The following is a 16578-nucleotide window of genomic DNA, read 5'->3' as shown; positions in this document are numbered from 1 at the left end:
TCCTCAAGTCAGAGCACAATCAAGACAATGGCTACCAAGAGGTCAAAGCGATGGTCAAAGCAGATGTGTGGCAGCCAAGAGGAAGCATCGGGGTGACAGCTGTTTGGATGCTCAAGGTGCTTGTTGATTTTCTGGAGAGCCAAAGAAGGATAGCACCTGCTTATTTGGAGGGTTTTTAAACAAAAGGTTACTTTGTGTTTTTTTTTTAAAGATTTATTTGTTTGAAAGAGTTGCATACACAGAGAAGGAGAGGCAGAGAGAGAGGTCTTCCATCTGTTGGTTCACTCCTCAGTTGGCTGCAACAGCTGGTGCTGTGCTGATTCAAAGCCAAGAGCTTGGAGTGTCTTCCAGGTCTCCCACATGGGTACAGGGGCCCAAGGACTTGGGCCATCTTCTGCTTTCACAGGCCATAGCGGAGAGCTGGATTGGAAGGGGAGAAGCCAGGACTCAAACTGGCACCCATATGGGATGCCAGCACTGCAGTTGGCGGCTTTACCCGCTATGCCACAGCTCCCGGCCCCATAAAAGTTTAATTTGTTTATTTGAAAGGTAGAGTGACACAGACAGAGAGGGAGGGGACAGGGGGAAGAATGAAGGAAGGAGGAGAGGGAAGGGGAGGGAGCAAGCGAGCATGAATCTCTTCCATTCACTAGTTCACTTGCCAAATGGCTGCCATGGTAGCAGGAAGCCAGGAGCCTGGAATTCATCTGGGTCTTCCACATGGGTTACAGGGCCCAAGGACTTTGTCGTACTCGCTGCTCTCCCAGATGCATTAGCAGGGAGCGAGACCCGAAACAGAGCAGCCAGGACTGCAACTGGCACTCTGATATGGAATGTTGGCAGTGACTTAACCCACTGTGCTTTAGAAAGTTAGACAAAGCTGTATCAGAGGAACGTCCAGGAAAGCTGCACCCAAAGGAGGACTCCCTGGTCTGCTTCCCTTTTGTTCAGGAAAAAGGATGTGAGAGACTACTTGCAGGCAAAACAAGCAAAGTAAGATTTCCATTATATAAGAGAAAAAAAAGTTTGAACAGGTCTCCAGTTTGTGAGCCCACATGTGGGAAATGTGATGGTTAGCACTGCCAGCCTCACAGGAGAAACGCTGAACAATCTGCAAATCAGCAACTCGTCGTGGATGGATCAGAGAAGTGAGGTCATGGGCCGCACACTCGTCCAACAACCGGCCTGCCTGGAGATGAAGGGAATCACAGCTGAACTGCTGCAGCTCCACGGTGGGCAGGAAAACACTAACGGGAGTGGAGGCTCCACGTGGGGGCTCCATGAGGGGTGGACACTCCAGAGCGGGGGCAATCTTTCCTTAATGAGAGCTAATGCACTTTCTACAATTTAATTTTCATTTCATTTGGAAGACAGAGGGACACAGAAGGATACAGAGACAGGGAGACAGACAGCTCTTCCTTCCTCTGGCCCACTCCCCACATGCCCACAACCCCTCTTCCTGTTGCCTGGAATGCTGTCTTCCTCCATCGCACTTTGCTCTTTGTCATTTTGATTTTCAGAAAACAAGATGTAGAATCCTTACAGACATCTACATACTTTTACCATCTATTCCTTATTTGGTAGTTCCTCCCACCTGTCCCCTCAATACTACTTGAACCGAAACCTGCATTCGCATTACAAGTCATGTACAGGAGCTGGTGTTGTGGCACAGTGGGTTAAGCCACAGCCTGCAGTGCCGGCATCCCATATGGGCTCTTGTTTGAGTCCTGGCTGCTCCACTTCAGATCGAGCTCCCTGCTAATGGCCTGGAAAAGGCAGTTGAACACGGCCCAAGTGTTTGGGCCCCACCATCCACATGGGAGACCTGGAAGAAGCTGCTGGTTCCTGGCTCCTGGCTTTGGCCTGGCTCAGCCCTGGCTGTTGTGGCCATCTGGGGAGTGAACCAGTGGATTGAAGATCTCTGTGTCTCCTCCTCTCTCTGTAACTTTCAATTAAATAAATCAGTCTTTTAAAAAAGTGCACTTTATAAAAAGACAAAACAAAAATCATGTACATAGTTAGGAATTTAAGAAGAGAACAGTAAGCTACCTCATATGTCCAGATATTTAATGTATTTTTGTTCTTCCTCAATTCCAATGTCCCGCACTTTCTGCTTGTGAAAACTTCACCCTGAAGAAGTTGCTTTCACACCATTTTGCTGTGGAGATGAGTTCTCCTAGTTTCTCCTAGTTCTTCAACCTTGGATTTTTCCCCCTTCAATCTTAAGTATATCTTTGCCATATTTCATATCCTGGTTTAAAAGTTCCTTTCTTTCATTAAAGTTGTCCCAGTCTCTTCTGACCTTGTGGTACATGCACTCGTGCCTGCACAGACACACGTGTGTACACGGCTCACACGGGTACTTCAAACTTCATGTACAAGGGAACTAAAAGAGATCAGTTTATTTTGGTGCAAGAGGTATTTCAGATTCATGCCTGTGATGAGTTTTCATAATGTTTACAATACATATGTATCACAAGAAAAATCTGCATGAATTTCAACAGTGTTTTGCTCCAAAATGAATTTGCTTTTTGTTCTCACTTTCCCCCAAATCTTCTCAAGCATGATTACCTTCATGTGGGTGGATGCATGGGGCATCTCCTTGGACACGGCATCAGTCACCTGCTTTCTTCCCTTTAATATATTGTTGTTACGTCCATCAATATCCCCTGGGTCCTAGTTTAAGGCCTAAGTACAGCATGGTTTGTACTGCACACTGTGCAGTGCTTCCCTGGTCTCCTGTATCTCTGCAAACTGTCCAGGCCCTAGAGTTCTAGCTCTGGTCCTGCTCTGCAGTTCGTCTGTCCATGTCAGCCCTCCACTGATGGCTGTGTCCCAGACTGCCCACACAGCCTCTCTGGACCATGCCTTTCCACTCCATGTGCTGTTCCTTCTTCGGGGAGTCCTCTCCAGCCCCTTCAGACCACAGTGCCTACAGGGGCCTTCAAGCAGCCCTCTCCCCTCAAATTTTTTTAAAGATTCATTTATTTGAAAATCAGATACAGAGACAGAAGGAGAGAGGGATGGGGGAGGGAGGGCGGGAGAGAGAGACAGAGAGAGCATCTTCCATCTGCTGGTTCACTGCCTACTTGGCTGCCACAGCCAGCAATGGGCCACTCTGAAGCCAGGAGCTTCATCAGGGTCTCCCACCTGGTGGCAGGGGCCCAAACACTTGAGCCATCTTGTGCTGCTTTCCAGGCCATCAGCAGGGAGCTGGATCAGAAGTGGAGCAGCCAGGACTCAAACTGGCACCCATATGGAATTCTGGCATTGCCAGTGGCAGCTTCACCTACTCTGCCACAATGCTGGTCCCCAAGGAGCCCCCTTCTTGTCCCTGCTTCCCCTGTAGGCAGGGATTTCTGGCTGCCTGCACCACTGTCTTCCCAGTGCCCATTGCAAGTCCTGGCACCCAGGTGTTCACTGAGCAGATGCTGAATGTAAACGTGGGCCCCGGGTGCTGAGCCCTGCGCTTGATTTTCGGGAATGAATCCCCGGAATTCACAGCCCCACACTGCCATATGTCAGTGGTTGATTGTGGACCTTTGGGGATCCTCTTGGAGAGGAGCCCGAGGTATCTGAGTAAAAACCAGCCTGTGGTCATTACTGCTCATTCCACCTCGCTCAGCAATGCCTGAGGCTGTCCGTTCCTCACGCTGCACTGCAGACGAGGCGAGGGGAGAGAACAGGCAATTCTGCTGCCTGAGAGAAGCTGTCAGGCACCTTACTTCACCTTTTGGCAGCAACATTGAAACAACTGCCATTTTCTAAAGGGGAGGGAGAGATGTCACCGAGGAAACACAGGCTCTGCACGGCCCAGACTGCTGGGGATTGCAACCTCATGTCCCAGCTAAGTTACTGACTCTGGGTAAGTCATGCAATTTCATTGGCCCTTAGTTTATTAAAAAAAAAATGGGGAGCTGGTGCTGTGGCATAGCAGGTAAAGCCACCACATGCAGTGCCGGCATCCCATATGGGCGCTGGTTCAAGTCCAAGTTGCACCACTTCCGATTCATCTCCCTGATAATGTGCCTGGGAAAGCAGTAGAAGATGACCCAAGTGCTTCAGCCCCTGCATCCACGTGGGAGAACGGAAAGATGCTCCAGGCTCCTGGCTTCGGATCGGAGCAGCTCTGGCTGTTGCAGCCAATTGGGGAGTGAACCAGCAGATGGAAGACTCTCTCTCTCTCCCTCTCCCTCTCCCTCTCCCTCTCCTTCTCTCTCTGTGTAACTTTGATTTTCAAATAACTCAATAAATCTTTTTATTTTTTGGACAGGCAGAGTGGATAGTGAGAGAGAGACAGAGAGAAAGGTCTTCCTTTTTGCCGCTGGTTCACCCTCCAATGGCTGCTGCGGCCGGCACATTGTGCTGATCCGAAGCCAGGAGCCAGGTGCTTCTCCTGGTCTCCCATGCGGGTCCAGGGCCTAAGGACTTGGGCCATCCTCCACAGCCTTCCTGGGCCATAGCAGAGAGCTGGCCTGGAAAAGGGGCAACCGGGACAGAATCTTGCACCCCAACCAGGACTAGAACCCAGTGTGCCAGCGCCGCAAGGCGGAGGATTAGCCTGTTGAGCCACAGCGCCGGCCATCAATAAATCTTTTAAAAATCTGTTTGTTTATTTCAGAGACATAGCTATAGACAGAGAGTGGGAGAGACAGAGAGAGTTTTCCAGTGTTGGTTCACTCCCCAGATGGCCCCAGTGACTGGGCTGGGCCAGGCTGAAGCCAGGAGCCAGGAGCCCCCTCCAGGTCTCCCACGCAGGTGCAGGGGCCCAAGGACTTGGGCTGTCTTCTGCTGCTTTCCCAGGTGCATTAGCAGAGAGCTGGATAGGAAGAGGAGCTGCCAGGACTGAAACCAGCTGTCTCATGGGATACTGGTGCCAAAGGCTGTGGCCTTAACCCACTGCAACACAGCGCAGTGTTTCTTTTTATTTATTTGAAGGGTAGAGTTACAGAGAGAAAGGAAGACAGAGTGGGAGGAATGAGAGAGAGAGAGAGAGAGAGAGCTCCCATACAGTGGTTCACTCTGCAACAACTGGGGCTGGGACTGGGCCAGGCCCAAACCAGGAAGCTGCCATTCCATACAGGTCTCCCATATGGGTGGCAGGGGCTTGAGCCATCTTGCACGGCTTTCCCAGGTACATTAGCAGGGAGCTGGATTGGAAGTGGAGCAGCTGGGACACAAATCAGAGTTCGGATGGGATGTTGGCGTTGTAGGCAGTGGCTTAACCTGCTGTGCCACAGGGCCAGCCCCATTGGTAGGATTTAAATAGGAAAATGGAGAAAAACATGCCAGTGCGGTGAAGGGGGCTCTTTGGGAGGGGAATGTGTAGGACTGGCTTTGGGTTTGGAGCAGGGAAGCCTGCTGTCAAAGACAAAATACACTGGACAGCTAAGTTGCAGTTTCATAAATAGAAACTTATCTTTTAATTCTATTTCCCCACCCACTTAAAAAGAAAACTATTTATGTTATTGGAGAGGCAGAGAGCCAGGAGGAGCTCCCAGCCACTGGTCCAGCCCGCAAAGCTCCTGGGAGCAGTGAACCCAGTCCAGGTCTCCCACGCCGGTGGCAGGGACCTGATCACTTGAGCCATTGCCTACTGCCTGTCAGGGTGCACATTAGCAGGAAGCTGGCTTCAGAGGAACCCACATACTCTGATGTGGGGTGTACGTGTCCTAAGTGGTGTGTCTAATGCTGCACCAAACACCCACGCCAACGAGATCTTATGCAGGCTGTTGCAACAGAGAGAATGCTCCAGATCCAAGGTTAGAGAGTCTCTGGAGAGTGGTTGACCTTGGACTTCCAAGGGGCGGGGCACACAGTGGCAGATGGTTTGTTTTGCAAGCAAGGCAAGTCTCAGTTATCCAAGCAGCAGCCGAGAGCCTCTGCGGTTAGTCTCCGGGGATAAACTCTCATGATCTCAGTTAACCAAAGAGCGGCAGTTGGAGCATCTGTGTCTAACTGTGTTGCAAAGCTGGGTCTTGGACCTTGCCACAGAGAAACAAAGGAGGCGTCCCCAACTGTCATGGGAGTTAGAAGAGTGTGCAGAGAGTCTTACGGAGGGGTGCACAGAGCACAGATGAAGTTCAGGGCTCCTGTTGAAGGAGCCAATCCCAGCAACTGCTGGAGTTTCTTTGTCAGGGGACAAACAGTGCCCCCAAAACTATGAAGTCTGAGAGCTCAGAGCCAGGTGTATTCAGGTGTAAAACCAGGGAAGCAGCCCAGGGCACGGGAAAAAGGCTGCTTTCCTATCCTTGCGTCTCCAAACCACAGATCTGGGCACGTACGTTTGAGTGTCCTTCTATTTGCTTCTGTTAAGAGGCAAACACGGAAGAGGACCAGACTTGAGTGTTTCGTGGGGAGGGGGAGACAGTGGTTTTTCTCATGCTCTGTACCCCCTCACTGGCTGGGGCCAGCAGGGATTGGGATGTGTGGTCTTCATCCCTTTGCCCTATCCTGGAAACTTCCCTATGAGGGAAATGATCACAGCCATTGCAAACAAAAAATGACAGATAGGATAAAAAATTCCCACAGCGTACACAATTTGAATGAGCATATTGAGATAATGGGTGATACAGCACAAGGAAACTAAATAGGAACATTAGACATCCAAAAACAGCTGAATCAATTAAAAACACTAGGGTGGGGGCTGGCGCTGTGATGCAGTGGATTAACATCCTGGCCTGAAGTGCTGGCATCCCATATGGGCGCCAGTTCAAGTCCTGGCTGTTCCACTTTCAATCCAGCTCTCTGCTGTGGTCTGGGAAAGCAGTAGGAGATGGCCCAAGTCCTTGGGCCCTTGCACCCATGTGGGAGATCAGAAAGAAGCTCCTGGCTCCTGGCTTCAGATCAGCACAGCTTCAGCTGCTGTGGCCAATTGGGGAGTGAACCAGCAGATAAAAGACCTCTCTCTCTCTCTCTGCCTCTGGCTCTCTGTAACTCTGCCTTTCAAATACATAAATAAATCTTAAAAAAAAAAACCTGATACATACAAATGGTCAACATGGAAAATGGAATGATGTGGGCAGGCATTGTTAAGCCATTGCCTATGATACCGCATCCCCATATCACAACACTGATTTGAGTCCTGGCTGCTCAGCTTCCGATCCAGCTCCCTGCTAATATGCCTGGAAAAGCACATTGGAAAATGGCCCACGTGCTTCACATGGGAGACTCAGATAGGGTTCCTGGCTCCTGCCTGGCCCAGCCCAGCTTCAGCCCTTGTGGCCACTTGGGGAGTGAATCAATAGATGCAAGAAACCTCTCCCTCTCTCTCTCTCGATCTCAATCTCAATCTTGATCTCCCTTTCAAATAAATAAATCTTAAAAATAACAGATGTAAAGATGTTCTACACCACTAATCATTAGGGAAATGCAAATAAAAGTCACAACACAATATCATCTCTCATCTACTGGGATTGCCATTACAGAAAGCCCCCGAAGAAAGCAAGTGTTGGCAGGGATGTGGAGAAGGGGAATGTTTGGGCACTGTTGTTAGGAACATCTGTTACCAGGAGCCAAGAACTTCCTCCAGGTCTCCCACATGGGTACAAGGGCCCCAGGACTTGGGCCATCTCCCACTGCTTTCCCAGGCCACGGCAGAGAGCTGGATCGGAAGTGGAGCAGCCGGGACTTGAACCGGCGCCCATATAGCATGCTGGCACTGCAGGCAGTGGCTTTACCCACTATGGCACAGTGCTGGCCCGGAATAAAATTCTTAAGAATAAGCTTAACCACAGAGATGAAGACTTGCACACGGATAACAATTCAGAAACAAAAGAAAGAAGATCTAAGCAGACAGAAAATAACCCCAAGATCAGGGATTGAAAGGCTATTAAGGAGACACTGTTACCTGTCTCCTAATTGCCAGCACTTGTGAAGGTGGCATCATTTGGAAATAGTCTTTGTGCGTATAAGGAAGACCAGGTCAGAGTTGATTGTGATGGCCCATAATATGATAGGACTGGTGTCCTTTAATAAATTGATTTATTTAAGGAATTTATTTGAAGGAGAGAGAGAGAGAGAGAAATAGAATGGAGGGAGAGAGAGATAGGAAGGGAGAGGGGGAGGGCGAGGTAGAGGGAGTTCTCCCCACCATGGTTCACCCCTCAAATGCCCACAGTGCTGAGGCTGGGCCAGGCTGAAGTCAGGAACCAGGAGCTCAATCCAGGTCTTCCACAGGGGCAGCAGGGACGGAAGCACTCGAGCCATCGCCTGCTCCCTTCCTAGACGTGCGTATGCAGAAAGCTGGGTTGGAGGCAGAGGGGAAACTCGAACCCGTGCACACTGAGGGGATGTGGGTGACCTGAGGTGGGGACTCAGCCCCTGCACCCCACGCCCACCCATCCAAGCGCGAGTTCGGAACACACGCGTCCCCTGGGCTTTGGGGAGCACCCCTGCATTTCCAGGGTTGGCCCCGTGTCTCGGATTCAGCCTCTGGCTTTGAACTTGGACCTCTTCCTTGGAGTTTTTCCTCAAGCCCTGAGCCAGGGACTTTACACCTGGGAGGGCAGGCGACACCTGCACAGCAGGTGCTTGGAGGGCAACGCTCATTTTCCACCACGATGCCTGAAAAAGCCCCTCTGCTGTTTCCGGTGAGCGCGAGAGCCCGCACTGCTGAGGGTTTCCTCTGTCTGCTTCCCTCTCAGAGAAGCCGCATGAGTCTTCTGCCCATGGCTGCTTTGGAGCCAAGAGTCCTTCACATCCTGGCCATCACCACTGCCTGCAGGGGCTTCCTGCCTCTCACTCCCACCATGGATTTCCAAGGCCACACTCCTCATTGGAAAACATGGAGAAGGAGTTTTAGTAACCATGTATTTATTTATTTGAAAGGCAGAGACAGAAATAGAGAGACAGAGACAGAGAGACAGAGACAGAGACAGAGAGAGAGGTCTTCCATCTGCTGGTTCACTCCCCAAATGGCCACACTGCCAGGACTGGGCTGGCCCAAAGCCAGGAGCCAGGAGCTTCTTCCAGGTCTCCCACATGGGTGCAGGGTCCCCAGGACTTGAACCATCCTCTGCTGCTTTCCCAGGCACATTAGTAGGGAGCTGGATCAGAAGAGGAGCAGCTGGTTTCAGACCAGCCCCCGTAGGGGATGCTGGCCCTGCAGGCAGAGGCTTAACCTACTACACCACAGTGCTGGCCCTGGAAAAGTGTCTTGTAACCACCTTCTGGTGTTTTGATAACTGGGCACTCAGGCAAATTGGCCATCACCAGGGCTCAGGGCTCAGGTCCTCATGTATCTGCCTCCCTATTTCCTTATTATCATGTTACAATGTTTTATTTGACAGACAAAGGGGTAGAACTGGAGAGACATATCTTCCATCTGCTGGTTCACTCCCCCAAATGGCAGCAACAGCCAGGGCTGGACCAGGCCAAAGCCAGGAGGCAGGAACTCCATCCAGATCTCCCACGAGGCTGGCAGGGACCCAAGTACCTGTGCCATCATCTGCTGCCTCCCAGTAAAGCTGGATTGGAATCACAGAGCGGCCAGGACTTGAACCAGGCACTCAGACATGGAATGTAGACATCCCAGGTGACAGCTTAGCCTGCTGTGCCAGTTTTGGGGTAACACAGTTCAGTCATAAGAGGACCAAGGGGAGCCTGCTCTGTGGGCTGGAGAGTGGGCAGGGCTAGGAGTCTGGGTTCCCCTGGGGTCTCCTTCTCAAGACTCCAGTCACTCTACTTCAATCTTAGGAGGGACAGGAGCTGGGCTGAAGGCACGCCTAGGGTGAGGAAGGGATCAGAACACCCTATTCTCTCCAGGGCCTGTGAGGTTAAATGCACAGAACCGCTGGTCCAAGTGAGAGAGAAAAAAATGCATTTACTTTTCTGCACGGGAGAGTGGCAGGACCTGCAAATACTTTCTGGAAAGGGCTGTTTCTGGCTTTGTGGCCCAGATGGTCTCTGTCACTACTCAACTGTACCTTGGAGCAAGAAAAGAAGCCACAGAGGCTTGTGTTGGGGTGTGGCAGGTGAAGCTGCCACCTGTGGGCCTGCATCCCAACGGGCACAGGTTTGTAGTGTCCCAGCTGCTCCTCTTCTGATCCAGCTCCCTGCTGTGGCCTGGGAAAGCAGCAGAAGATGGCCCAAGTGCTTGGACCCCTGCACCCACGTGGGAGACCGGGGTGGAGTTCCTGGCTCCTGGCTTCAAGGGCTGTTGTGGTCTTCTAGGAGAGTGAACCAATAGATGGCAGACCTCCCCCTCCCTCTCCCTCTCTGCCTTTCAAAATAAATAAATACATAAAATCTTAAAAGGTCACAGACAACACGTGTGTACTGAGCAGGTGCTGTCAGCAGCCTGAGGCTGTGTCTTCTCTTTCCAGTTCGCTGGGCATTTAAAGTGGGACAGAAAAAGTTATTTCTGAGGGCCCCAGCTCCCTCCGAGGGGGAAGCTGGGGTCACTCCCAGGAGGGACCCGAGCCCACGGGCTGCCATCCTGGGCCCCGGCCTGGGAGTCTCCAGCAGGTGCTTCCTCCCCCAGAGGCTGCCACGGAGCAAGACCAGAGCCACAAAGGCCGTTCCTGTAACTGACGCTGCAAACCCGCGAAAGCCTGGGATGGTAGTGACCAGAGACCAGGGCGTGAAGGGTCCCACCCCTCGGAGCAGGGCGGGAGCTGTCAGCTCAGTGTGAAGACCCACCCCAGGAGCAGAGGTCGTGCGAGATTGTGCTGTGTGGCTAGGAACCATGTCCTGGATTCCAGTTTGGCTCCTGCTACTTGCCCAGTGCGCAGGTGAGGGAACTGGGAACCCCCAGAGCCCAAGCCCCCTGCCCCTGTGCGCCTCTTGCCCTGTCCCCTGTGCTGAATTTGGCCCCCAGGCGGTGGCCTTCAGCCGGCCTTGCACCAGCCGCCATCCGTGTCTTCGGCCCTGGGGACCACGGTCCGTCTCGCCTGCACCCTGAGCCGGGACCACAGCGTGGGACTACACAGCATCTACTGGTATCAGCAGAGGCTGGGCCACCCGCCCAGGTTCCTGCTGCGGTACTTCTCCCACTCCAACCAGGGCCATGGCCCCGGGATCCCTCCTCGCTTCTCCGGATCCAAGGACGTGGCCCGGAACAGCGGCTACCTGATCATCTCGGAGCTGCGGCCGGAGGATGAGGCTGTGTATTATTGCGCCATGGGCAGCCTGGAGGAGGAGATGGAGAGGAAGAGGGGGGAGGAAGAGGAGCCTGCGGCCTCAGGGTCCCAGGTGCCCAAGGACAGCGCACCTTGAGGCGGAGACACCAGGATCGGCACCCCCTTAACTTGGAGAGAGGCCGGCGTGGGGGGAAGGAGGTGCCCCCTGCCAGTCCCAGGAGTCCCTGAGCCACCCCGGAGTGTGTCCTGGCCCAGGCGGTGTTGCTGGAAGCCCCCCGGGTTGGAGGCTGGGGTAAGGGATTAAAGTTGCTGTGTCTTGAGAAGTCTCGGTGCTGTGTTTTGCTGGGCACTGGAGCGATCAGGATGGGCGGGGCACAGTTGCGAGCCAGGATCCCAGAGAGCCTGGCCATTACGGCTGGCTTGGCTGGGCAGTGTGGCCAGGGGCTCACCCCAGATCACGGCACTGGGGTGGGGGAAGGGCAGACAAAGCACCCTGCATTCTCGGTGGGGGTGGGAAAGGGACATCTTTGCCAAGGGCATGCTTTCTGTAGGCCTCAGTTGACTCATCAGCTGAGTTTCCAGGGCTAATGAGCATAGGGACACCTTCCCTGGGTCTCTGGGGGAGGTGACCCCGGGGTGCAGGGAGCTCTGCCTTGGTTCTATTGAGATTCTGGGCTAAACAGTTCTCAGCTGTGGGGCTGTCCTGTGCATTGCAGGATTGGCCTCTGCCCACCAGCTGTGTCACTCCTCGGATTGTGCCAATCCCACGGGTCTCTAGACGTCACCAAGTGTCCCCAGGTGTGGCAGAGTCTCCCCAGCTGAGAAGCACCCATGTAAGGGAGAGCAGTGCCTTCACTCTCGTGCACAGAGCCAGGATTTGTTTGTTTTTTCCTGGAAAGGGCCAGGGAGTAAGTATTTTTGACCCTGTGGGCCGTTGTAGATGCTCAATGCTCAGTCGCAGCCACAGAGATCATGAGAGCCAGTGCGGGTGCCTGTGCTCCTCAAACATTTACAGAGCCAGGTGGGGCTGCCGGAGGTGTGGCCACTGGGGCCATAGTGGGCCACCCCTGCTCTGGAGGACCCCCCCACCCCCACATCCCGCCTCCAAAGGCTTCAACCAAGCCTTTGCTTCCTGGGATCATCAGGGTCCCCTTCAACTCCTCCTGTGACCCCAACTTGGGTGAGAACGTCCACTAGTATGGTAAAAAAGATCCCGAGAGCCCCTCCTCCTCTCCAGCAAGAGACGGACACATGTCAATACTGGCTGGTCCCCACGTGCTGGTGGCTTGCCTGTGGTCAAACTGCTGTCAGCTCACGGCAGGCCCCGGGGACCTGTGTTCTTTCACTTCCTCGAATGCACAGAAGTTTCAGGCTCCCCCTGCCCCTAGCCCCACCCCCAAAGTCAGCCACGTGGCCTCCAGAAAAACGCCATCTTCCGCCTGTCAACCCCCCCCCCCGCCTTCATACTCTGTGACTCCGGGATTCTGTGCTAGCACAACAAATCCAGGAAGAGTGTCCTGGGCTCCATTATCCTCCACAAGGGTTTGACCTTGGACTTGGGCTTTTGTTCAGCCATGGGGAGGGGCTTAGCTCTGTTGGCCTTGGAGGTTTCACCAGGTAGCATGTAGATACGTAGACTAGCGTGGATTCATTTTACGTAAAGCATTTAGCCCTGGGGTTGACTGTCACAGGCACTCCACAAAACGCCACTGTCACCCTTTCCTCGCCAGTCACCAGCCTGTCTTTTCCTTCCATCTGAGTCAGGTCCAGCCTCAGCCGTTACCAGGCCTCAGGCCACCCCACTCCTCACCGTGTTTCTGCCTACTTAAACTGGTGGCAATCACAAACACCTGATTCCCTTGGCGGCCTCCCAACCTCCGCCCAACTGCTTACGTGGAGGAAGGACTTGCCGGCCCTTGGCAGCCACCAACCCAGGGTTCCACCATCCCCTCAAACCTCACCTCTTGGGCAAGAGCCCCAGAGGGAGCAATGATTGGCTCCCTCTGGTGCGCCAACAGCATGCTTTCCTACCTCGATCCAGCCCCTCCCTCACACCTCTATGTCTATCTAGGGAGACTCCCCATGCCTCCACGGGCCTGCAAATTGTCAGCGGTTCCACACCTGACGGGCGTTAGGAGAGCCGAGCGAATCATGAGTGAGCAGAGGAAGGCACGATTCAGCGAATGACCACACACACACACACACACACAGCCCCTGTCATATTAGTGAATGGCCACACACACACACACACAGCCCCTGTCATATTAGTGAATGGCCACACACACACACACACAGCCCCTATCATATTAGTGAATGACCACACACACACATACACAGCCCCTGTCATATTAGTGAATGGCCACACACACACACACACAGCCCCTATCATATTAGTGAATGGCCACACACACACACACACAGCCCCTATCATATTAGTGAATGACCACACACACACACAGCCCCTGTCATATTAGTGAATGACCACACACACACATACACAGCCCCTGTCATATTAGTGAATGGCCACACACACACAGCCCCTGTTATATTAGTGAATGGCCACACACACACACAGCCCCTATCATATTAGTGAATGACCACACACACACAGACACATACAGCCCGTCATATTAGTGAATGACCACACATACACACACACACACACACACACTTCTGATTTGCCCTGCCTATGAAATCAGGGATAGGCAAGTTTGAAACAGGCCAATGAGAGAACTTTCTGAGCCTGTAATGGGAGGAGAAGGTGTCAGGAGAGGGGATCCCAGACTTCCAGGGTCCACCCCCCAGCAAAGACCCCTCCAGGTGCCCACAGGGCCTGAACAGGCCGAAGAAGGGCATAGGGTTACTGAGAGTTCCCGCTGTTGCCTGGAGGGGGTAGGCAGAGGGTTCCTGGATCCCGGGCCCAGGTTAGGAAGATGGAGATGTGGACCACCTGGAAGCCCCTCCTGGTGCCCCCTGTCTGCGCACTTGCCCCTAGGATTGTGCGCACCTGCTGCTGCCCTGCCTGCCATGGCCCCGACACCCTACCTCCCTCTTCCCCCATGGACACTGGGGCTTTTGTTGTGTGTTGACTGTGTCTGGACCCTGGGAAAAACCCATCTGGAGAAAATCAGATCAAAGGTTCTAGATTTTTCTATCTGATGAAAACAGCTTTGGTTACTTTGGTTAAAGGTGGCGATTTTTATAAATGATTGAGACTATATTAGATATAATTACAGACAATAGCTTTAAAAATTCAATACATCTTTTGCATTTTGGCCATGTCTTTTTTTTTAAAAAAAGATTTATTTATTTACTTGAAAGGCAGAGGTCCAGAGAAGCAGAGGCAGAGAGAAGTCTTCCATCCTCTGGTTCACTCCCCAAATGGCCACTACGGCCACAGCTGAGCCCATCTGGAGCCAGGAGCCTAGAGCTTCTTCTGGGTCTCCCACGTGGGTGCAGGGGCCCAAGCACTTGGCCCCTTTCCTTCTTTCCTTCTTTCCTCCCTCCTTCCCTCCTTCCTTCCTTCCCTTGGATTTTAATGACTTACAAAGGCTTTAGGTAGAATTTTGAATATAGTAACTTTTAAAAATTACCTGGACTCAAAGCTGAAAATTCCCAAAGTTTAACATAACCTAGTGTGCAATCCAAATTAAAATAAGCTGATCCCACTTTGCAAACATACGTGCTTCTCTGCAAACCGGCAGAGGGGTCAGGATATCCAGAGAAATGCACCGCCCATCATGTGTTAGTGTTAGCATAAACAGTAACACCAAACAGGTCAATTTTGTATAAGCACCGCACAGTGCATTTACTCAGCAGCTGGCTGACAACCTTAATTAGCTGGCAGATAGCTGGGAGCAAGGCAGTAAGGACAGAAAGACAGAGGTAACAGAGACACAGGAGAGAGCAGCGAGCGAGCCAAAACCCGGAGTGACAAACAGAACGTTAACTAAGAGGCTGCGAGGCCCCCACTCAGAGCTTATTTTATAAAATCCAAATAAAGCCACATTTTATCTACTTCTAAAGGAAAGAGTTGAGAAATATTTCCTTCAAAGATGGTTAGAATTTATTTTTTAAATATAGGTGGCTTTGGAATGAAATCTTCAGTTATCTAAGAAAACATCTAAAGTGATTTCACCTGTGGTGAAATGTTGGGCCATTTTCCACTGCTTTCCCAGGCCATAGCAGAGAGCTGGATCAGAAGTGGAGCAGCCAGGACAGGACTCGAACCAGTGCTCATATGGGATGCTGGCACTGCAGGCAGCGGCTTTACCTGCTACACCACAGTGCTGGCCCCCGCCTGATTGTATTTAACAATGAAAGTCAGGTGTTGTGTTGTGTTGTGTGTATCTAGTCATGTCTTTGGGCTGTCTAAATGACTATAGGGAGGGACAAAGTAAGACTGACTTGAAGTTTTTTTGAGGAACGGTCTGTGTTGTGGTGCAGTGGGTTAAGCCACCGCTTGCAACACCAGCCTCCTATGTCGGAGTGCTGGCTGGAGTCCCAGCTGCTCCACTGCCAATCCAGCTCCCTGCTAACGCACCTGGGAAAGCCAGGGGTAGATGGCTCAGGTACTTGGGTGCTGTCACCCATGTGGGAGGCCTGGATGGAGTTCCTGGCTCCTGGCTTCTCTAAATCTGTTTTAATAAACCTTAAAGAAATTCTGCAGAGAGGAGACTTGGAGGAGTTGGTGTTCTACGGCCAGAGGGCATTGGCAGCAGCCAGAGCAGGGGATGAGGGAAACAATGCCTCTCTCTGAAATGTAAATTAAGGAAGATAAGGGTCTCCGTGTGTTGTTGGGTGGATTTCTGGGGCAAACGTTCCAGAAAAAACACAAAAAGCAAGCACACAAGACAGAACCATAAAAAGGCGCAGTCGTTGGAGGGATTCTGGGAGCCGAGTCTGGGTGGGAAAACAGACTGACTGCTTTGTTGGCCAAGGTGACATCGACAAGCTGGAGAAGACACCGTGGATTGAGCCCTGATATGCGACGTGGGAGACAATTACCAAAAAAAAAAGTAGTGCAGGGAGCTACTGGGGGCATTACGTCAGCCCCACACCAGCTCAGAGCTGATTGGCCTGGGGAGGGCACCTCGTCAGTGTGACCAATGAGAGGCCTCCGCGGCTCCTTCATAACCACAGGGAGGCGGTGGTGGTGATGGGTGCGGTAGTAGCTTTCCCGTCACCCTCTGCTTGGTGCCGGTGTGGCTCAGGACTCGAGGCGTCACGCTGCAGGGCTGTAGGTAGGTTCTGCTTCTCGCCTTTGAGTCTAGGTCCGCTTCATCCCGGTCCTTTGTTCTTGCTCGTTTGCCTGCTTTATTTAAGATTTATTTATTTGAAAGGCAGAGTTAGAGAGGCAGAGAGCTCTTCCATCATGCTGGTTCACTCCCCAAATGGCCCCAACGCCTGGGGCTGGGGCTGGGGCTGGGCCAGGCCAAAACCAGGAGCAATGAGCTTCTTCTGGGTCTCCCACAGGGGTGCAGGGGCCCAAGCACTT

General features: G+C 52.4%; 1 protein-coding gene across 1 annotated transcript; it reads left to right on the top strand.

Moving 5' to 3' along the window:
- The first annotated feature begins 10687 nt into the window (after positions 1-10687).
- On the top strand, positions 10688-11217 carry LOC133752228 (immunoglobulin iota chain-like). The gene is made up of 2 exons (XM_062182633.1): positions 10688-10733; positions 10820-11217. Exons 1-2 carry the CDS (start codon positions 10688-10690, stop codon positions 11215-11217), a joined length of 444 nt encoding a protein of 147 aa, XP_062038617.1.
- Positions 11218-16578: the final 5361 nt, after the last annotated feature.

The sequence above is a fragment of the Lepus europaeus genome, chromosome 23 (assembly GCF_033115175.1).
Source record: "Lepus europaeus isolate LE1 chromosome 23, mLepTim1.pri, whole genome shotgun sequence".
In the NCBI taxonomy this organism is placed as follows: Eukaryota; Metazoa; Chordata; class Mammalia; order Lagomorpha; family Leporidae; genus Lepus; species Lepus europaeus.
The sequence above is the reverse complement of the archived record's forward strand: the minus strand, read 5'-3'. Positions and strand labels throughout refer to the sequence as shown.

Bases quoted from the DNA above. Each gene is read 5' to 3' on its own strand.
- LOC133752228 (XM_062182633.1), top strand. From the start codon at position 10,688: ATGTCCTGGATTCCAGTTTGGCTCCTGCTACTTGCCCAGTGCGCAG. The intron at 10,734-10,819 runs GTGAGGGAACTG...TTTGGCCCCCAG, and splicing joins GCTACTTGCCCAGTGCGCAG to GCGGTGGCCTTCAGCCGGCC.